This window comes from Podarcis bocagei (assembly GCF_964188305.1).
Source record: "Podarcis bocagei genome assembly, chromosome: 1".
Lineage (NCBI taxonomy): Eukaryota > Metazoa > Chordata > Lepidosauria > Squamata > Lacertidae > Podarcis > Podarcis bocagei.
Window position 1 is genome coordinate 66,906,564 of NC_138125.1, and position 23,976 is coordinate 66,930,539.

General features: G+C 39.3%; 1 protein-coding gene across 4 annotated transcripts in view; it reads left to right on the plus strand.

Moving 5' to 3' along the window:
* Positions 1-23,976, plus strand: part of ELP4 (elongator acetyltransferase complex subunit 4) — a 161,341-nt gene that overhangs the window by 38,209 nt on the left and 99,156 nt on the right. For all 4 annotated transcript variants that reach the window (XM_081165692.1, XM_081165693.1, XM_081165694.1 and 1 more), the window contains exons 5-7: positions 4,210-4,349; positions 10,757-10,841; positions 15,069-15,257. In XM_081165692.1, the coding sequence (XP_081021818.1) occupies positions 4,210-4,349; positions 10,757-10,841; positions 15,069-15,257 (414 nt within the window). The remainder of the gene's footprint in view (positions 1-4,209; positions 4,350-10,756; positions 10,842-15,068; positions 15,258-23,976) is intronic.

Genomic DNA, 23,976 nt, shown 5'->3' on the forward strand with positions numbered 1-23,976 from the left:
GCTGTCCCCAAAGATCAGAGGGACTCTCTAGGACAGCAGTCTACTAGGGGACTATAACTGGAAAGGGAAATTGGCATGTGCTCAAATCCATACAGAAGTGCTTTGCACACCAAAAGCTGTGTTCATCCTGTCAACTGCTCCTGCTCTCCTATTTCCTAGCTGGCACAATTTATTTATTTATTTAAGGTAACTTGTATCAGGGCTTTCAGACCCAGCACCAGAAGTTTGCATGGTGCAGCAAATGCCATCATGTCTTTGTTTTTGGTTTTTAAAGTTTTATTAGCACTAGAATTAGGATTCTTATTTTAAGGTCAGTTACTTATTTCAGGGCACAGTTCTGATAAGAAAAGTGCTGGGCTGGCTGCCCAGCCCTGTCCCCACTGCTGCCCACAGCACCACTGCCACTCCCTACTCCATTCTTTGGTAAGCTTGTGGGGTGCAGCAGGGAAGTGCTGAAAGGACCAGGAAGGTGTCTTGCCCAGGCCTCCCTGAAACCTTACACCTTTCCAGTATATCTTTAGTTTTCCTGAGGACTAGTTGGAAAATAAAGAGCAATTGGGGGGGGGGGGGAGAAAGTCATTTTATACATATGTTATGTTTCCAGATTAAATTGGTAGGTATCAACCCAACATACCAGAAAATTAAATCTCAGTATCAAAAGTATAGGTAAATGTATCCTAACTAGTAACTGATATTTTTAAAATAAAACGTTTCTTGTAATTTCCACACAAGCATAGGGGAGTGAGTAGTGGTAGAGAAATTTGAGAGATCCACATTAGTTTCATCCCCTTCATGCTGCCTTGGGAATTTTAAAGGTGTTAGGAGGATCTCTGACTTGCAGTTTGACAACTCTAATGTTGCAGGTACATTGTCTGGGCAGCAAATTCCAGAGGCTTGGGTATTTGTTTAACTATTTTATTTGTAATTGGCTAACCATTTGATAGGCAAAGTAAAAACAGTAGGTATTCTGTAGCTTGTACCAAGCAGGTAAAGTGTGTGTTCCTTTACCCCGCTGTCCCCCACCTCTCTCACACACACACATATACTCCCTCTTTTAATGAATGAACTGCTTGTATTCTTAGGGCAATATATAAACTGTCACAGCATGAAATCAATTTTCTGCCTTGATTCATCCTAAATCTGAGAATTTCTAGCACATTAGTATTGCAATTAGAAACGTTAACGGCAGACGGTAGCATAAAGACATATTCTGCTCCATGACAACTTAGGTTATTTCTCCTTGTGCAGGCTAGCTCATAGGAATCCAAGGAAAAGGTAGGCTTGAAACCACATTCAGCTAATAAATTTATTATCTCACGCTTAAGAGAAATGTATTTTTTCCTCCCTTTTGCTCTGTCTCTGTGGTCATGCTGCTGCTAAGATAGATTATTCATGCTTACTTGATTCAGGTGGGCTTTTTGCAAGCTTCCCCACTAGGCCTGGGAATGTGGTACATTGAGGTCTATTCATAGGCTTCTGACATAGCCAGGCTTTTATTGCCTGGTGTTTTATTGCGACCAAATCCTAGTCTCCACCCAGTTTGTAGGCACTGTGCTTATTCTTTAGAATCAAGAAAGGTTATCACCTACCTTAATCCATGCAACTGTGTGGATTAGGGACACCAGTGTTCCCCAGGATTCTCAAAGAGGATCCTGGAAACTTCTTGTTTCTTCTCTTTTGCTGTCTGTACTAAATTCTCTTGGGCCTCAGTGAGGATTTGCATCTGAAATAGGCAACCTGGAGCTTTTCTCAATGAAGACATCAGATCAAAGTTCAGTTAGTCAAGGCCTTTCTAAAACATTAAGGGGGCTTGGACTTACACAATAAAAAGATGAGCTCTGGCAGAGATTGCAGTAAAAACATTCTGATCAGTAATCCGGATAAAGGATAGATTATAGGGCAAAGAACAGCTCTTGTTTAAATTGCTTTGAGAACGCCCAAACAAAATAACTTGGAACTTCTGAATTTATTTTTAAACAATACTCATATTTTATTTTATTTTATTTTATTGACAGATTTTGTTCTATTTTATTACACTTTGTAACATTTAATAACTAAAATAAAAACACAGATAGCATTTTTTAAATAATTGCTAAGTACCTTCTGCATTCTGGTATAGTATAAGAAACCAAGGTTATAAGAAAATTTGTTTCTTGTTAGCAGTGTTGAATTTGTTACTGTTTTTATTTTTTGCTTATTAAAGCTTTACTTTTTCTGTTACCTTAGTTTTTTCAAACAATGTATTGCTGGGATACAGTTTTAATGATAATTTTTTACTGATTGTTTTTAAAATAAAAACCATAATAGACACAGAGATTTGATTAATTTTTGAATTTATATCATTATAAATACAAAAACCTGGTATTCAGCAGAGCAGTTCTTTATGTATGAATGGCCACCCACAAGTCTGGCCAGTTTTCTATAAAATGGGCAGGAGGATGTGAAGTTAAGACACACAACAGAACAAGAAGGTTGAGTGACAATGAACAGTATTTTCTTACTTTTGTATGCGTGCAAAAGTGGAGCTACAATAACTTCTAGTTTATGTAAAAATTAAAAAACATTCAAATTGTCATCGTGCTACAATACAACTTTTTCACAGCAAAATTCTGTAGATGTCTACTTAGAAGTAAATTCTGTTGTCCAGTGGCACTTAATCGCATGTAAATGTGTCTAAGATTGCAGCCCCAGTAACATATTGTTCGTTTGTTTTCATGTGTTTGAAACAAGAGAGAGAGAACACAATAGAAGTTATTCCTCAAAATGTTCATGCATGCAGCCATTAATATTTTAGTTACCTGGCTCATTTACAGTAATTTGAAAGAGTAAAACAAAATTCATATTATTTGTAAAATGACTTTTATTATAAAAGTAATTTGAAAATTTGATTCTTGAACTGTTCAAAATATCCAAGTGATATTTTGCCTTTTCTCTCTGGTTACTGCAATCTGATGAGAACAAATGGGATGAGGATGCATGTTTCTGCAGTTCACATCTCCAGTTACACTGGGAACCATTGCACACACAAAAAAGCTACATTTGCAGTTCCCTGGGGCTTCTTTTCTTCATTCAGCAGTCAAACTGTGTGCACAGTTGCCAAAACTGGACTGGGAATCATTTTTAGCATCAGTCACATTATTGTGCCTCTTAGTATTGTCAGCAGCAGTCACATTTTTGGCCCTTTTGGAATATGACTCCAGACCATTTTTCCTTCTCATGTTTCTTGAAGGAAAGTGGAAAAGGGCTGCTACATAGAGACTTCCCATCCTACTAAACATGTACCGGTAATTGGTGTTCTCAAGCTGATAGTAATGTCCATGTAATGAGAAGGCTGAACTGTCTGCATCCTCCTGTGAATCAGGTCATGATGGCTACATAATCTCTCCAGTGCCAGAGGCTATATCCCTCTGAAAATCAGCTGCTGGGGAGCATGCCTAGGAAAGGTTCTGGGCTTTCTATAGGCATCCAGTTGGCCACTGTGGGAACAGAATGTTGGACAAAATGGTCCACAATGGCTTCCTATATGTTTTAGTCAATGTGTCAGCACACTGCTCTTATGTTGTTTTTGTTGTTTTTTGTTTTTGTAGAAAGATGGTTATTAGAAAGCAAACTACTTTTAGCTAGGATACTAATCAGTAGGATAAAATATCTTCAGCCTATCAGATAATGCCAAAATTCATGTGTGTCTTTTGTGTATGTAGAAGACTACCTCCACCATATGGATATCTGATGGTGGCAGCAGAAATAAAGAACCTTTGTTTCTCTTACTGGCTATATGCTGAAACAGCAGGCATAGCTGAACTAGAACATGGGCATGGAGACGCATGAAGTAAACAAAACACAATTGCTGTGTCACCAGTAACATTTGCTGTAGGAAAAAGAGGGAAGACCGAGCTACAAAACAGCAATTCCAGCTTCAGCTTTTGTTTGGAGGGTGCCTCGAGTACCTCCCTGATAGCCTGGTCTGCATGGTTGCTTAATTCTAACATACACAATAATTCCCCAATGGCTGAGGTTTGCTCCATGGGAAAATGTGTGTATGTGTCAAAGAGGGGGGTGGTATTGTGACCACTTACATTGGTGTAGTGTGCTGACTTTAGTAGTAGTGTACACTTAAAGTGCAGATTATGTGAATAACCTGTTGAAAAAACGGGTATTAAATTTTTTAATTGCATTTTAACAGGGGAAACATGTGCATTGTTTTCACAGGTGACCCAAGCAGCCTGTTCAAAATTTGGACACTACTTTGATTTATCAAAAACAATGGCTCCAGAATTAATCCAGAACATAAAGTGGTATGGCTTTCCCCTTCTTGAAGAAAAAGCTTTGTATCCTGATATAAAATCATGGTGAGTTTGAAAAGCTTCTAATTTTAGTTGTTTGCACAAAAACTGAGGAGGGTTTGGAGGACCAATTTCATAGACATAAAATTGTGTGCAAATACCGGTAATTGTACTGTCAGGAGTAAGTTGGCCAGGCATCAATATTTATAGCAAAACCCTTTCCTTGCCATATTCTAAGCTCCACCCCTTGCAGGAGCTTCCTCTCTTAATTGCAGAGATCTTGGACTGGACAATATACATGTTGTAGTAAGGCTGCTTGTGGTCCTTCTCTGTGGGTCCACAAAATGTAGTAGAACTAATCTGCCAAGACCACTATTATATCTGCTGCAGCTTATTTTTAAAACATCTGTCTAAATTGAGCATTAATAAATCCTGTTGTCTCTGATTAGTGGAGCTTGTGTGGAAGGAAGACCCGGGCATTGCAGGGGCCCTTGGTGCACCCCATGAGCTCTGCACACAGACGGTCTGAGGATGACTTGAACAATTAGCTTTCTTCAATATGCAAATTTGCTTTCAATTTGCATATTGAAGTAGTATGCTGTTTATTGTTTTAATCTGCTGGTGCTAGAGTTTGTTCTTTAAAATATCTTTATACAGTTTTCAATACAAGCAGAAATATATACTTGCATTGAGAAAAGAGAGAAAAAACGCATAAATACATAAGTTTAAAAAAAAGAATAGGAAACATTCTCTGGCATAAATAGTTTTTTTATTAGGATAATTATATATTTTTAAAAAATATTGAATGCTTTATATATTTTCTAAAAACCTGCTCAGATATGTGAGCTGCTGTAGGATAGCTTTGCCCTGAAATTCATTACTGGAAAAATATATATATACTAGAGCCTCCATGCAAAGCCATACTAGTTTGGAAGTAGAAGGCAGATTTTCTGTCACCATAGTGTCCATGAGCATAACACTATTTTCTGTCTCTCATAAGAATGAACAACAAGTATTAATATAAAAGAGAAATGGGTAGATTTGTGGATATGATGGGATAGGGATTAATTTCCTCCCGGCTCCATTTACCACAGCAGTCCTAGTCGCCAGGATCAGACTGATCTGCAGAGCAAATGTTCTATATAATCTATAACCCAGTGACAATATTTTCATGGGTGGGTTTCCCCCCCAAAAAAAAAAAATTGGCATCTGTTTTGATTCATCAAAAGCATGCTCCCGAACTAATCTTGACCATAGCACAATGTTACAGAATGTTGGGAACTGGCATTTAGATATTTCTTTCTTTTCCAGATGGTTTTCTTGCCAAATCACTTGTTGGGCTGGATTCAAGTACCCCACTTTGCTAGAGTAATGGTGAAAAAACAGTTGGGATGAAGATGATATAGGCTAGAACAGCTTGGCTGCCCCCTCAGACAGAAGCCAATATGTTCTTAGGGGGTTTTTGCCACTGCAGCTACCACCACGTACAAGATAAGGCAGTTTTAAAAGCAGCCTGCTACTACAGCTGTGGGAGCTGCACCACATAAAACAGTAGAGAGAGTCTCATCATAGAGTACACAGTGTCCTACATTATACAGAAAGAGACTCTTTGGATTGCAGCCATAGGTTTGAGTTAAAGCTAATGGCAATTTCTATAAGCCAGTGGTTGCCATCCTTTTTGGACCAGTGGGCATATTTTGAATTTTGAGAGAATGCTGGGGGTGCAAGTCCCAAAATGGTGGCAATGGGGGTGTGGCATATCATACAATGGCTGTCATAGGGTCTGGCAAAACACAATATTAAAGACAGTACAATCATGATGCTTTCCTCATAATTGTATTTCCATACAAGAAAAGGCTTAACCTGTTGAATATCTGCCTAGAAAATAAAGTGGCAGGAGGAAAATCACATTAAAGGGGGGTGCAGTACTTCTTTAGGATCCTAGGAATTCCTATTTCCTGGTGTCTAAACCACTCATCAGTCACAACTATGACGTCACATATCAGCTAAAACACTGACAAGTGGGAGCATCCAGGCTTGCTCATTTCACAGACATTGCTTAGAATGGTACCTTCACATTTTGCTTCATGGTTTTCTTTCTAGGAGGGTTATATACTTGATTCTTTGCAGGGGAGAGTCTGGGGACACAACTGAAGGTGCTTGGTTGGTGACCCCTGATAAATAGTCATATCTGATAGCTACCGTATTTTTCGCTCTATAACACGCACCTGACCATAACACGCACATCGTTTTTAGAGGAGGAAAACAAGGGAAAAAATATTCTGAATGAAACAGTGGACGTATCATTTTTGTGCTTCATGCTGTGGCCACAGACATGTGATCTGATGGTGAATTTGGGGTGACCCAATGCAAAAATCCTGAGAATCCCTGTGGATCCATGCTTTGTAACCACGTTTTTGCACCATTGCAGCCCCAGGCAACAGTGGGTGCGTGATTTTTTTTGGGGGGGACAGGCTGTAGTCATGGACATGCTATGTGCTCTGATGGTGAATTTTGGCTGACCCAATGCAAAGATCCTGAGGATCCATGTGGACCCATACTTTTTAACCACGTTTTTGCACCATTGCAGCCCCAGGCAACAGTGGGTGCGTGATTTTTTTTGGGGGGGAAAGGCTGTAGTCATGGACATGCTATGTGCTCTGATGGGGAATTTTGGCTGACCCAATGCAAAGATCCTGAGGATCCATGTGGATCCATGCTTTGTAACCACGTTTTTGCACCATTGCAGCCCCAGGCAACAGTGGGTGCGTGATTTTTTTGGGGGGGGGCAGGCTGTAGCCATGGACATGCTGTGTGCTCTGATGGTGAATTTGGGGTGACCCAATGCAAAGATCCTGAGGATCCATGTGGATCCATGCTTTGTAACCACATTTTAAGTGGGGAGGGAAGGAAAAACACAGAAGGCTAAGAATGCAGGAGAGGGCTATAACGTGAGGAAAGGAAGGCAAAAGTTTCCCCCCACCCACCCACACAAGCCAGCCAGCGTGTGCTCTCTCTCTCTCTCTCTCCCTCTTTAAATGGAAGAAAGCATATTTGAATGCTGTGTGTCTCCAAAAACAAAAAGCAGGAAGTCAAATCAGAATTTTTAGCCGAACCTGTAGTCTCTCTTCCCTTCACAAACATTGTTCCTCCGGAGCAGGGAGAGGATAGAAGGACGGACGCTCTGCTTTCCCTCTCTACTTGCCTGGAGGGGAGGGGCTTCCCCTGCTCTTTGTTCGGACGCTCTGCTTTCCCTCTCTACTTGCCTGGAGGGGAGGGGCTTTCCCTGCTCTTTGTTCGGACGCTCTGCTTTCCCTCTCTACTTGCCTGGAGGGGAGGGGCTTTCCCTGCTCTTTGTTCGGACGCTCTGCTTTCCCTCTCTACTTGCCTGGAGGGGAGGGGCTTCCCCTGCTCTTTGTTCCGTTTGAGCAAACACAGCAAGGAAACAGAGAGGGCGGGCAGTAAGACCCTGAAGCAGAATGCAGGAAAGCAGCCACTTCCTGTATCACGGAGCTCCCTTCTCCCTGAAGCGCGGTTTGATTTTTGCCTTATTTTTCGGCTCCAGGGACCACACATTCGCTCCATAACACGCACAGACATTTCCCCTTCCTTTTTAGGAGAAAAAATCTGCGTGTTATAGAGCGAAAAATACGGTATATTCCTTTACAGTTGCCACCCAGGTTTCTTAATAATAGGGTATAATACAGATCCAGTATATTTTAGTATTCCAGAAAGAATATTGAATAATTGATGCTACATTTGCTTGTATTATTTGCTGCTTCGATGGGGTATATATTAAAATGGGCTTAAATGAACATAGAGCTTGGATTTCCTGATAAATCTGCTAAAACAGCTTAAAATATCTCTCCTAATGGAGTCTGCTCCCCGATAATAGGCCTATTTGTCATACATTTTGATAACCTTCCCTTTGTTAAATGTTTAGAAACTATCAATAAGGAAGTCAGAGACTGTGTTGTAACTAGGATACCTTCTTACAAGCTCCTGCTTTATCAGTAACTAGATGGTTAAACAAAAAAAGGATGAGAACGTATTGTTTAAACACATTAGTTGAATTAAAGTGTTGGGGAACAAATCTGTAGGAAAAATAGCTGACTTTCTGAATGCAACATAGATATCTGTTGCCCATAAAATATGACAAATCCTACTAACAAGATTATTAGTTGGCTCTAGTTAACAAGTTCACTTCCATCAGCAAATACATCACCTGTGAGCATATATATTTTACATATTAAATTATAAATAGGGGATTTAGCTGGGATGTTTCAACTTGCATCTGTTCTATGGAGTCTTTCTGTCTCACAGAATAACAGATACAATTTTACCATTATGATTCGCCATTTCTTGACAATATAGAGAAAGATTGCTGATCATGTTATGAGTGTGCAGTCATTTTCATTATTAAGCACTTTCTAAACTAGACTTTAGGCTACGGTATTGAACTTCTTTCATCTTGGGGGCTGCATTCCTATCTGGATAATATTCTGAGGTCCACATCCTGGTTGTAAGCAGGGCCAGAGGTGAAAGTGAGTGGACCAACAAATGTAAATTTGACCTGTGTACCATAGTCCAGTTTCTAAACAACTTTATACACTCCTCTTTTTCCTTAGGCATTACCAGAGTTTAAGCACACATTCCACCCATGCAAAAACTCTCAGGGTATGAAACAGGGCCAATGAAGAGTGTGGTCTGGGGACAGTTTCAAGGACTAGGTAGAGGCCTGAGGTTCCCAACTCCAGCTTTAGGTCAGTTCCATATTCCATAATCTGTTATCCAACATAACTCAGATGAAAATCAGGACATTTGTGAAACTAACTGCCTTAAACAAATAGATAGATTCCACAAGCTTTCCTGCCGCCACCCACATGACCCCTTGCAAACTTTGCATGTTCCCCCCCATGGTTTGCTCATGGTTTTGTGGTTATGGCCGCCGCCACCACCGGGGGAGGGAAATGCACCACTTCCCCAGGAAAAGGTCCTAGAGTCCACCCTTCTTCTTTCCGAAACCTAGTAAGCGCTAACAAGGCTCTGGGAAGGAGCCCTTGTGCCTTCTTCTCAATGCTGCTGCTGCCCCAGGAGCTGCTTCTGTGGCCCCTGTCTGCTGGCCGGGAGAAATTGGGGTGCCCTGAGAGCAAGTCAGAAACTGTGGTGGCTTAACTCATTCTGTGGCCATCCTGGCCAAATTGGAATTGTTGAGGGGTATGTAATCATATTGAAATGAATGCACTTCAGCATGTGCGACTGCTAAGCAAAGTATTTTAATTTAATTAATTGTCCAGATGTAAGCATAAGGCTTGATTCAACTAATGGGTTCTGCTAGCACAATGGGACTTTCCCCCTTTATTCCTCCACACCCACCCCAAGTGGTTCAGGGGGTCAAGAGAACTCCCAGAACAGGGTGGGAGTGGGGAGGCAGGATCATTCCACCAGGCAAGCAGAAATGCTTTTGCTGATAGAACAATCTTCTTAGTGCTATGTTGATTCCTACCATAGAATTTGAGAATATGATCTAAATAAGGTTTTCCTCTTGGATTTGTTTACACAGTAAATAAAGCAGAATATGATATGTGTAAAAATAACTTATAAGTATATGAAACTGACAAAAGTGTACAAAAAGAACACTGGTTGAGAAAAATTGGGTGACTTGGTAGAGAGGTAATGTGGCTGAAACATCAAATAGAACAAAATAGAAGACATTGTAGTAGTTTGGTGATGTGCTTTTTATGTTAATTCTATGAAACAGGTTTATGTATGGGTCCATGTTACAATAAGCTTTTCCTTCCAAAGATGTGCTTTCTTTGTTATAAATGACATTTGAAGTAGTTCTAATTTGGAGTACACTATTTAACGTAAAACAATGTCACGCCTCTGCCAAGCTCAGAGAAGGTCACTGGTCCAGGGCAGTTGGGGGTCCAGTTATGGTGCACACCGACTGAAATTTAGAACAGGCAGACAGTCATCTAGAGGGTCAGGGACTTATGATCTTGTTGAATGTGGGTTGGTGGTCAGATTCCAGAGCAGCCAATGAGAAGGAAAGGTGAGAGAAGCCTATTCAGTTTCCCACACCAACAAGTTGTTCAGACTGATCAGTCAGGCTTTTATAAGACCTGATGGGTCCAGATTGGCCTGTGAAGTCAACTACCAATACTGAAGCCTGAAGACCCACTGATGTGAGTCTTCCTGGTTTGCTGAGGAATGAGAGCATGGAGGATGCAGGAGGTAAGGTGCTAGATACTGGCTGCCGTATGTGTTCGTTTAAGATAAGACACACTTACAAGCCTTACAAGCAACCTTATTGAGCATGTGTAAATATTCATATGATTAACTTGTTCAAAGATTTCATTGTTTGGTGGAGAATTGTAATGTATCACCTTTCATTTGCAAAACTATGTTTTTAATGTTATTCCTGTTGTTAGAATGTATTTATTAAGTCAAGTATTCTCCTTTCTCTCTAGTAATATGGCCGATGGTTATACCAGACTTCTTCATTCTATTCAGAAAGTCATTCATCAGCAAGGATTTGATGGCTCCACTCCCCAGGTATTAAGCAACTTCATCTACAAGCATGCAAATACAATTTTCATACTGTTTGAAAGGGTGATCCAGCAGCATAGGCACCGACTCCATGGGGCTTGAGGGGGCCCGAGCCCCCTCAAAAATTCGTTTGGGGGGGCTCCGCCCCCCAATAATCTCCGGCGCCCCTCCAGCAGAGCGCCATCGCTGCCCCTCCCCCAGCCCAAAATGCACAGGGTCGGGCTGCATGCCTCCTGCCCTCCCTCCCGAGCAAAAGCTCCACCCAATTTCCTTCGGAGCTGATTAATAGGCGCAGCACGCTCTCCCCTATTCACTCATGAGGAGGCGGCGCCACTTTATTTGCATATTCATGAGCTTATTTATTATTCATGAGCTTTCCCGGGGCCCCCCAATATTTTTTATAAGTCCGCGTCCCTGTCCAGCAGTGAACATGTGGTTTCCAAGCTATGATGAAGTAAACAGCAACTATTTTTTTAAAGTTTTTACTGGTAGACCACATGCTTTGTGTTCAGAAGGGTCAGTCTCTTACTTTTCTAGTTAAAGAATCAGATACTTGGAGCTGAGCAGCAGCAGACTTGGAAACTATGGTGCCCTGTGTGAGGCCAAATTTGGTGCTGCCTCCACCCAGCTTTGGGAAGGAGATGTGAGAGCTCTGACAGGGTCCTAGAGCCCTCCCATCTCCTTCCCAAAGCTGGGAAAGCACTAAGCTTTGGGAAGGAGGTGGGTGGACTCTATGACCCTGTCAAAGCCACAGGCCTCTGTCCCTAAGCCCTGCGCCTCACCAGGCTTTGAGTCCAAACCCAGTGCATGCATACCACTCGCATAGCCCTAAATCTTCCCATGTGCTGAGAGTGGCCTCTGCTTGAGAGTCATTGCCAGCCACAGTTGACAGTATTGGTTAGATAGGCTAATGCTGTGTAAGGTAGCTTCCTCCCATTAGGCTTTTTCTGTTTTTGACAAATGTGAGTAGCTTTGGCAAATGCAGTAATAATCCATTAATAAATGCATTTTCTATACAACTACCAAATATTAATGAAATATTACACCACTGGTGGTAAGTTACATGTGATTACTGTAGCATAAGGTCTTTTTTAAAAGATTTTTTTTGTCTTATTGTCAAAAAACAAAATCTGAGGACTTGTCTTACACCATGCCTTTGCCACAGGCTCTCATGTACACTGCTCCATATGGGAGATTTTTTCTGCTGCCAGGATCCCTCCCGTGCATGAAAATCTGCATTCATGGGAGGGCTGGGAACTCTCTATATCATCCACTAAATATTATAGACCAAAACAAAACTTCTGATCCAGAGGCCAAGATCAGAGGCATGTGCAAATGCATAAAGTGCTGATGCAGTCATGGGAAGGTGTGGTAGGGAACTAGCTTTTACTTCCTGCTGCAAAAGCCCCTCATACTAGATTGAATGCTGCTTGAAAGACCCTTTGAATTTCTGTACATCCTGCACAGCTTATCTTCAGGCATCTTTTTATGTAGTCTTAATTTTCAAAAGAAAACAGAATAAGTGTTATTTTATATATGCATTCTTCTACATAGAATATATCAATTACCAGAATATAAGGTTTAGGATATTATTTAATTTATGATTGTTTAATATCCACCATTACCTACAAAATGTATTAAAGTTTATTCTAGCAAGTACCATAAAGTTATCCGCAGAGTTAATTCTGTTATTTTATTCTGTCCAAAATCAAAGCACTAATGCACTACTCTTGGGAGTTTATTCTCTGGTTAACTTGTCTCTTTAAATATGGATTCTATTTAATGCTTCTGCATTCTAGCGTAATTTTTATTAATGTTTATCAAGCAGAATTCTCCCGGTTGTTTTAGTTTTCAGTCTGTACTGAGCATAATGTGCAAGTATGTTTTCCCTTTAGTAGTTAGCAGTGTCCTTCTGGAAAAGTAAATTGGTCCCTGACAGGCACCTCTGCTTTGGTTACCATAGCAACAGGCATGTCATAACAGTTCCCCTAGTACAGTTTGTTGAGCTGCTCCTCCAACATGATGACAGGTCCTTTGGAAGAAGGAAATTGTAGAATATCAGAAGCAACAGCACCAAAGTGACATAAAAACCCTGGGAGCAGACAGCAAATAACCTGCTACTGGGAAAGAGTTTAATAATAAAAAATGTGTAGACAGTGGGTGAGGGATAAAAATAGTACTAAGGTATGTCCCCAATGCTTTTTTAATAACCCAGAACTCACAACTGGATAAAGCCATTTTTAAGACATGAAGAATTGTTTTCTTTTTTTAAAAAAACAACACCACAGCAAGAGGAGCCAAACACTTCGTTTCGAGTAACAATTCTGTTTCATGATTTAAAATATTTAAATCCCACCTTTTTAAAGTTGTGCTCAAGAGGGCTAACAACAATAAATGAAAATTATATTAAGAATTGTAACAGTAGAACACTAAAAGCAGCAGAAAAACATTAAAACATCAGAAGTGGTGCTTGTGTGTATAAAAAAGACAGACGAATATTAAAAATTCCATGCGAAGGTGGCCCCTCATGGCCCAAAAGCTTTCCTGAAAAGGAAGCTTTTTAACCACCAAGTTGAAGGCCATTGAAGAGAGGGCAAGACAAGGCTCTGAAGAGGGGGATCTCAAGAGCCTGGTTGCAACCATTGAAAAGGATCTCTTTCTGGATTCAACTAAGCATACGTCTAGGATGCTGGGTTGCTGCAGGCTCTTAATCTGCCCCTCTTAATCTGTTCGAGGAGCTCTTCGAACATTCATCTTTAGTGGATGACCTCATTTTTCAGTATTATGAGAAGAGAAGATTCTCTCTATCCACTTCCTTCACACCATGCTTAATTTTATACGCCTATATCAATCATGTCCTTACCACACCCCCATTTGCCTTTCTGTATAAACTAAAAAGCCCAAAACCTTTCCTCATAGGGGAGTTGACCCAGCTAAACAATCATATTGGTTGCAGGTAATGAGAGGCTTTATGCACCAGAGTCAGTGCCTTAAATTGGGTTCAGTAGCAAATAGGCAGCCAGTACAAAACGTTAAGGATTGGTGATAAATGATCCACTTTGCAGTGCCAATTAGTAACCAGGCTGCTGCATTCTGCACCAGCTGCAGCTTCCAGATGTTCTTCATGGCAGTCCCATGTAGAGTGCATTGAAGTAGTCTTAATGACAGCTTACCAAAGCATGTGCAGTTTATAGCAAGGCCCTCTCAATCCAGGAAGCACTAGGCTTAGACACTCCTTGCCACTGAAGCTACCTGAACTTGAAGTGACAGTGGCTCTAAGAGCACCTCCCCCCTCCCCCTAAGCAGTGACACTTCTCTTTCTGAGGGTGTGGCGATTTATCCCAAACAATCTAACTTCTGAGACCCTGAATCATGGAATTGCTCACCCACAGTATTCTGTTTTACTGGGTTTCAGACTCAGATTTTTGGCCCTCTTCTATTCTGTGACTCCTTCCAGACTCTGCCCCAACACCCTCTCCTGATTCAGATGGTAGAGCTGTGTATTATGCCCATACTGATTACATTGTGCTCCAGATCCCTGGATGGCAGCTCCATAGAGTTGTTGTTTTTTAAAAAAAAATCCAGACCAGATGAAATCCTACAGAATCCTGCCACCCAAATGCCAAAGGCTGAGCATAAGTTTCCAATTCTACTTTCCTTTCTGTCAATAAGAGTGAAACCACCATATTCTAATGCTCTTAACCCATAAAACCATTCCAGGAAGACGTTGCAGTCAGTGCTTTCAAAATCTGCAGAGAGATTAAGGAGAACCAACAATGTAATCCATCAGGGTGACCAAGGTTGTTTCAATGCTTAATCAATGCTGGAAACCAGCTTGAAATGAGTCTACATAACCACATTCATCCAGACAAGCTTGAAGCTGAGCACCACCTCAATCAAGTGATGGTCTCACTCAATACACCTTGCTCATTCTGTTCCCTAGACTGAAAAAACCCTCTCAAAAGAAATGAGAGACTTTAATAATCATATAGAAGCTTTCTGAGGCATCCTCAGATTTTAGCACAGGGGGAGTTGTGGGACAGCTTAGGGGGAAAGCCTGTGAGTGGCAGTGCATTTTGCTCTTGGATTTCCCTATAAACCCACCTATTCCTTTCTCTCATTTCCACCTCATCCCCCTGCTCCCCGATCCCAACAAGGATATTCTAGAGTTTATTTATTTCCTTTCAATGTTTCAAATGTTACTGAATATGTTACCTTTTTTATATTTGACAGAAGAAGCAAAGAAACATTTTGAGGATTGGAATTCAGAGCGTTGGTTCAGTACTATGGGGTGATGACATTTGTAGCACTGATAATCCACAAAATATTCATAGTCTCACAAAATTTATGTATGCTCTCCGTGGTCTCCTTAGAACATCTTTGTCTGCCTGCATTATTACTATTCCAGCTCATCTGATCCAGGTAGGCTTATTCTAAGTGCAACTTAATTGTGGTGGATACATAAAGAAAAGCACCGTCAAGTTATTTTGAATTATTTTTAGAAGACTTCTATGCTGCTTTTTTTTGACAATCACTTAAATGGATACTTAATGATCAGAATATGCCAAAGTGGTGCTATTGAATAGCTAAAGTCCACCTTATATTAGCTGTATTTTTTCAGTTGCAAATATAGTGTTAAATTATTATCATTATTTTATTTAATATAACTCAATTAAATGATGTAATTTAAAGTTGTGCTAGGCCATCATAGTCTTATGAGAAAGTGTGATAAATGGAAATGGGGTGTTAAGGCTAGTCATTTTTGAAGGGAAAGTTACACTTAACAAACTATTGCAAGCTCGTTCCCATATGTATGGCCAGAGGTTAGACTAGAAAAGGAGAATGTGCAAGTTAAATTAAATTGAAACAGTACAGCATTATGACATATGTTCAAGGATCCTGAAGATGCTGGGTGAATCTCACATTGATTAGATATTAGTTTGAAGAATTAACAGAGCACTGGAATGGTCACAAAAGATGAAGGGAGAGCAAATATAGTGCCCTCATTTGCATGTAACACTAAGCCAAAACATGACTTTGTGAGAACAAGCAAACATGCTTTTCCACCTCCCCACTAATTCCTGCTATATTGCACTGAACTAAGCAGTGGTTTTGCTTAGCATGTCATTGGAATATGGGCTCATGATACAGTGGTACCTCGGGTTACAGACGCTTCAGGTTAGAGTCACTTCAGGTTACAGACTCTGCTAACCCAGAAATAGTACCTCAGGTTAAGAACTTTTCCTCAGGATGAGAACAGGAATCGCGTGGCGGCAGCAGAAGGCCCCGTTAGCTAAAGTGGTACCTCAGGTTAAGAACAGTTTCAGGTTAATAATGGACCTCCGGAACGAATTAAGTTCTTAACCCAAGATACCACTGTATGGCTGTTCTCCAGACAAACCACAAGCTGTAAACCATAGGACAATCCTTGGTTCAGCTTATGATGTTTCTGGAGAGAGCTAAACCACAAGCCCATGTTCATAAATTATTATTATTATCATCATCATCATCATCATATGACACACTATGCCAAACCACTATTTAGCTCAGTGCAGCAATAAAACAATTGAGGAGGAGCAAAGAGTGCTTACATGTAAGCTTGTCCATACTAAACCATGATTTAGCATAGTATTATGTGTGAAGCACAGTAGACAAGGAAATACAAATTTTATGCTTGATTTCTGAATTTTGGAACTATTGGAGCAAATACTAACAGTATATTAGCACTTTTAATTTCTGAAATAGTGATAAGCAGCCTATATGGTTTAATAAAGAAAAATATTTCAAGTCCAGTCTAATACTTTATTTGATAAAATTAGTTACATAGAGATAAGGGAAACAACCTTGGATATTTTAGGTTTAAAGTTAAAGAGGGCTTTGACCTAGTTGCATTTAAACTGTGCAGGGCATTACAGATAGAGAGAAGGAATTTAATCCTGAGGTATCCATTCACATAGCATGTTTCTGACTGTTTCCTAACTGATCTTGCTAGTGGATTTTTAATAGCCCTAGACAGAATATTTTTATTTATTTTTGAAGTGTATATCACACCAGTATGACTTCAGAGCCCTTGAGCGCTTTTTGTATTGCATTGCCCCAAAATTAGAACAATTAGTTCTGTTGCAGATTTGGTCTCTTTGTAATGGATAGTTAAGAGATATGTAGCATACATTGTAACAGCCATTCTACCTAAAACAAATACATTTTGGGTTGGCTAAGGATGAATATTCAAGTTTTGTACTTATAGGACTTGATTCAGTTGAGAACAGGAGCAGCATGTGTACATAGGAATCCCATAAGGAACTAATTCAGCCTTGTTTTCCTTCTCCCCTGCTAATATGAGCACATAAAAGTGGTCTGGAAGGCAGCACTGCAAGGAATTGGAGCTCCATGCATGACTCCTCCATTCCTGTTGAATCCCTATTTCTGCATCATTCAAGTTACTCCTGAAGTGAGCATAAGTAATTCACATGTTGTAAGGGGCAAGATGGAGAGATTGGATGTGCACAGAAAACTCCCTTCCCTGCAGTGGCCCCTTGGCTCTGCTTGTGGTGCACCTGAGTCCTTGAGCTGGCAGAAGATGGGAAAAACAAGGCTCTATAGACTATGTTCCCACATTCAATTAGTTGAAGCCCACGGTTTTCAGTTGCAAATATTAATATTGGTACAGTATTCACTTCAGGTTACATACACTTCAGGTTACAGACTCCACTAACCCAGAAATAGTACCTCGGGTTAAGAACTTTGCTTCAGGATGAGAACAGAAATTGTGCTCTGGCGGCATGGCGGCAGCAGGAGGCCCCATTAGCTAAAGTGGTGCTTCAGGTTAAGAACAGTTTCAGGTTAAGTACGGACCTCCGGAACGAATTAAGTACTTAACCTGAGGTACCACTGTATTAACAAATATGAAAGACTACACACATTTATAATCTAAGTAATAGAACTTTAATATTGGTATGGACAAATAGTAAAGACTTCATGCATTATTAAGTAAAATAACTTTATAATAGCAAAGAATGCTGCATTTCCAATTGCTAGCAGCTGATTTATTCTCCTACTTAAATATTTGGTTTCCCCTCCACACACACACACTTTCCCCAGCATTTTGCAGATTTAATATTAAAACCCTGTGTGTCACCTTTGGCTAGGCTTAGTGAAGAAATGTGTTGTATTAATTTTGATGTATTTGCCACAGTAGTAACATTAAATGTAGCTAGCAATGGTTAAACCTCAAGCATCCTCTTTCCATTAAGCAGTAGCTTAACAGAATGCTTAAACTGTAGAGCAAACTGTCATCAGGAGGAGCAAAGCGGCTGAGGTTTTCCTATATCCCACATTACTCAGTTCCCAGAGCCCTGCTGTGTAGTTGTTCTAGTCTCCAAGAAGCCTGTTAAAGAGCCCCCAAGAGCATGTGTCCAGCCCTCCACGTTAATAGTTAATTGGTGAGGATGGCAAGATGAGAGGACAGCCGAACATGTGGTCTCTCAGTCTCAAGCACTAGACAGACTTTTTAGTTCTAATAACAGCAGCTGCTCACATTCTCACTACTGAGCTTCTCACAACTCTGTTGCTGGGATTTGTGAGTGGATTAAAAAAACGTAAGGGAAAGATCTTTGTCTAAAAGACAAAAGTTTTTCTTGTTTCACCTTTGCATAAAAGAAATTCATGTGCAGTTCTATATGTCTATTTATTCAACATTTCCAGTAGAATTAGCTTATTTATTTAATGTATTTATATCTTGGTTTTCAAGAGCACTCCTTACAAGGCAGCTTACAAAAAAGAATTAAAGCAATAAAACGTCTCCTTTTTTTAAAGTATGTTTAAGAGTAAAACCACTCAAGGTGTATATAATGCACACAATTGTTTAGCAAATGTAACACAAATGTAGTTATTATTTATTAAATTAACACAATAACTTTTCTCCTATAGCCTTTAGATTAAATAATCATTTATGTTCTGTGTAGTTTCCATGGGAGTTTATTGCATTGGGCAGGAACTGTCAGAAAAATTGGGTTGTTAAAGACTGGGGAAACTACAAAATTGGTTTCCTAAATTGCTTTATTGCGAGCTGAATCAAAACTTACCACCATAGAGGCCAATAATACAATATATTCTCCAGGAATTTGAATTGGAAGATAACCCTTTATAGTGCTTCTATTTGCTGTGATCACTGAACAGTCTAAAATGTCCAGTCAGAGTGATAGACATCTGTAAGGTCCCTGAGCATTTTGTTGCTATTTGTGTTTGTATATCTTTATCATCTGTGTCTTGCAGTAGAATAACATCAAACTCTACAAAGGGAAGATGTATAGGCTTGGATCTAAAGATTGGATGAATGGAACTCACTTATGCCACAGCCCTGAAAAGCCTCTCCTGAGGGTTGAGAAAGCTCTTGAGAAAGACCTGGGATGTGGCCCTGGGTTCTGCAGTGGAAGGAGTAATTGGAGAAAAACAAGCAGAGTTCTGCCTGTGCAAGCTGTCTCTCCCCAAATATCTCCAATTTCCCTTCCCTGTTGTCATATTCCAACTCTCTCAAAAGTAGCTTTTTAAGGAGCACAGGCAGTTGCAAGTTGGGGGCAGGAAAGCCCCATGGTGCGTGAGCAGTTACAATTTGCTTTTCTGCAGGGTAGTAAATAGTGATTGGAACTATATATGCTTGGGGGAGAAACTATACTATTTAGTCCTGCAACAAACAGTACAAATTGCTAATTTGTTTAGTTTTGTTGTAGGATCCAACTAGTTAAAGTGAACCTGTTTCATAAGTGGATAGAATTATTACTCAGCATATACCAAGGGAAACTGATAAACGAAAAGTCAGTAGGAATAAGCCTTGTTATATTCCTCAAGGATTCAGTGAGGTACTGTTTAGTGTGGTGTTTTCATTATTTCATATGATATGTTTAAAAATGTAGATGGTGAATTATTTATATCTTGCTTCTTTGAATTCACTGAAGTGAGTACATGTTACATTATGTTTCTCAGTAGAAAGAAAACCAGAAACAAACCTCATCACATCTATATACTTTTGTGTTCATGCTGGGTATTATTGCCTCTAAAGTCTCTTTCAAATCAATTAGAATATTTTAGAACTTATGTTTTGATTATCAAATAGAGCAGGCTATGTGCTTATATATTTTTCTGTGCTGATGTTTTATTCTTTAAGCATTTTTATTCTTGGAGGTAAAGAATACCATATAGAACTAATATTTTTTATTCTCTCTATTTTTAAAAATTAAATTTATTTAAGATTTCTCATGATTTCCCATCTTGTAGTCTCTGTACTACAACAGAAAAATGTGTTTGGTGCTCTTCTAGAGGAAAAATATAGAACTTAGTTTTCATGGTACTAAGACTAGATTTGTTCTACTTTATTTTCTAAATGTAAATAAAAGAGAACATTTTGATGACTGCACATGGAGTTATAGAAGGTCATAGAATTGTGGGATCATGTTTGCCAGGTTGATAGTAATTATGTAGTAAACCATTTTTTGCCTAAAAAAAATATATTCTCAGTATTTCAACCATTACAAAAAAGTAACTTGTCCTGGACAAGTCACATACCCTCGACCTAATCATCTTTAGCAGGTGTAACAATGAGCATCTCCTAACCACAGCGCTTTCACAAGCAAGTTTCTCCTCCTTTTCCTTAGTTGCCTGTGAGTATGATTAAGTATTACATCTGTACTGGCATTAATAATTGTTAGGCTGATGTGGTTTCCTTCTTAACACGGTTTTGAAATCAGACTTCAAAGCTGATTTCCCATCTTGGTTAAAGGGATCCCTAGTTTTCCTTGCCAACAGTTAACAGTAGTCAGGACCAACCGAGATTCACTCTAGAGAGGAGAGAAGCTAGAGGGCGTAAAACGTTTTGCCATCTCCCAGTTTCATAGCTGCAGTTACCATGTTCCTCCCAACTATTACCTCTACGCCAGTCCACAGGAAGAGTTTTATGAAACAAACAATGTTTATCTGAGTTCCTTAGTGGAAGCTGTAATAAATCATTAACTTATTTGTAAAATTTCACACGTTATTTAAGAAGATAAACTATACTAAGCAACAAAAATAGCATTGGATTTTTGAGCAGAAGGAAGCTTCACACAAGGGAATTCCCTGCCCCAAGTCTACTGCAGTCCCTTGTACCACCTACCCTGTAAAAACCTCTCCTCAGGGTGGGGAAATCTTTGACAGTAGCTTGAGATGGGGCATAGAAGCTGCTGGGTGAAAGAAAAATCACCCAAAATTGGGTGGATGGCATGTTCCACAAATTCTGTCACCTATGGAAGATTCCTTGTACTTCATTTTGATCCCCCTCCCCACTGTATTACTATCTGATCTTGGTGATAAGACTGAGGGTGGTGGGGACATTTTGACAGTTCTTAAATACTTTTTAAAATTAACTTTGACATTCAGCAGTAGATTAACAGTGTAATCCTAAACATGTCTACTCAAAAGTATTGAGTATTGAATTCAGTGGGACTTACTTCCAGAATTGCAGTCTAAATTGTCTCAAGAAGATTGCAATCTTCTTTCCTAGGGTCTTTCAAGAAAACATATTTTTGAAGGACAGCCTTAGAGCTATATAGTCTCTTTAAAAAAATGTAGATTGAAGTATATGATTCACTGGGTACACTTCAGTTGTGTGATTCTGAGATTAGCAACAACAAAACCAAGTTACAGAACAAATGTGTTTGTCTAATCTGAAATAAATTGTAGGGTTCTATAAAATAACTTGGTCTTGTTTAACTGAGAGTCAAGATTACAGAATGAAAACTGCAGCATTGATTGAGATTGTTTGATGTTCTCACAGTATGGTGAGTACTCATCTGTTTAGGCATATGGAGTATTTTGGCTGCTGAGCTAGATAGTTAATATAATGTCTAGCATCCAAGTATGGACACAACTGTTACAAAGGCAGAAGGCAGGGAGCTCATGTATAGAGCTTATTTAGACAGTTCTGAGAAAAGGAAAGAGTCTAGTAAGAATAATTAGGATTTGATTATCTGTATTTGGAAAATGAAAGTTTGGTAATGTTGATATTTCTTGAATGTTTTGTGTTATTTATAAATAAGGTGATGCACTTTTGAAAACCACTGAAGAGTGTTTGCTGCTCAAATGCAGCTTTTTCCAAATAGAACAAATAAACATGATTTTAACATTTAATGTATAGTCAAATTTCTGCAAAATACTTTTATAAAGTACAGACTATTGCCTTATTTTCTTAACACCTACCTGCTTATCTCTATCTTTTAGGTCTGTTCTATTAATTACATGATAATTATGATATAAAGGAATGTTGCATCTTTAATGATGTTTTTGTGCCCTGTGTAGTTAAGCTTTAATGCTAGGGGGAGGGAGGGAGATTAAATTAGCCTTCTAACCTCTTTCTGTTCCAGACTGATGATGGAAAATAAAAGCTCTTAGCCACAAAATGTAACACTTAGAATTAATATTTAATTACTCCAGCAAATTGTACACTGTGGCTGAAAGCTTCCAAAGAGTTGTTAGTGCCACAATTGACCTACAAGTTTAATAATAACTCACTTCTTGAAGCAAGTGCCAGTTCAGCATAGTGGAGCCACTGTAAGAAAGTCCTGAGAGATTAAAATCAGCAAACCAAATGGCAGACGAGGATTCCTGGGATGGAGCCTTCTGGAAAGCTGGGAGCTGGAGTAGCTTTTCAGCCAGGATTCAGATGAGAACAGTGGGTGAAAAAAACTGATCCCTCCTGTTCTGGGAGTTTCTGGTTGGAGTCCAAAATCCTTCGATTGATGTTTATAAAATGGTCTTACTTCAGCTTATTAACTTACATTGCAGATCAAATAAGAAGTATTTTTCCAGAGTCTTTCTGTTAGAAGCTCTTCAAAATCTATTCTCCCTACTCTTCCCCCATGAGCTGTGTTTGCATGGCATGAGATTTAGAAATGTCTGTATCGCATGTACTTTAAAGTATATGTTGTGTCTCATTCATTATATTTACTTTTAATTTCTGAAACATAAACAGTACGTTTCATAGTTCACATTTTAAAAAAGGTGCTGTTTAATTGTGCAATTTATAACAGGAAAAGCTAGCTGATAAATCCTTCAGCCGTCTCTTTTCTTAAAAATTATTTTCGTAAAATAGGGCATCATGAGTTCAGAAATGTGAAAACACACAGCAACAGACCGAAGAAGGAACACTTTGCATTATTTATTGGCTGCATCATTAATATTTAAAGAAAAACTAGTCATTAGTTAAAAATTAAAGCAGATGAGGGCCTTGCCAGCAGAGGGAGCAGTCATGTCTTCTGTCAGATTCCTATCATTTCCCCACCTATTTCATCTTTTTTCCCAGCCAGTCTCCCATCTGGACCTAGCTTTGGCAGCCTGTTCCTGATGACAGGCTATAATTTTATACTCAATAAGGGATTAGTGTAAACTGATTGTAAAATTCAGTATCTTTAACCTACCATTTGATTACAAACATCAGATGGATGCTCTGCTTGATATTTGCTTGTTGGTGATTGCATATGTAGGCAAGTCGCTGTTTGGTCCTCTATGAATTACTTAATTCCCTCCTTTGAGGAAGCAGCAGAGATATATAGCTATTTCAAATGCAGCACATTTCTTATATTTAAACTGAATCAGAAAGAGGTACTTGGTTTCTAACAAGAATTCAGATTTCCCAAAGTCATTCTGCCTCTAATATTATTTCTGTCTTTGAAATGCATAAAAAATTAAAATTATAACTAGTAAAGCAGTATTTCTATTCTACCTTGACTACAGAAAAAACCTGTTCAAAATATGCTACATTTTTTAGACAACTGACACAGGTATCCAACCTTCTCTTACTCAAGTGTCTTGTCTGTAGTATAAATTAAATATCAGTGCTAAGGATGTTTTCTTGGAAGAGAGTTCTGTTGAAACCAATAGGATTCTCATATCCATCCTTCTTTATTATATATGTAAAAAATAATAATGTTGCAGACAAAGCTGGAAGCAATAACATTGATTGGACGAACTTTTGTTCATACTGGAATATAAATTTTCATAGCTCAGTAGTAGCAATCTGATTCCATTTTTGGTTAAAGTAGAACCCATCCCTTTTTGTATTGGACTGCCTTGTCCCAAACCGCCCCCCCCCCCCGTCCCTAATAAACCTAAA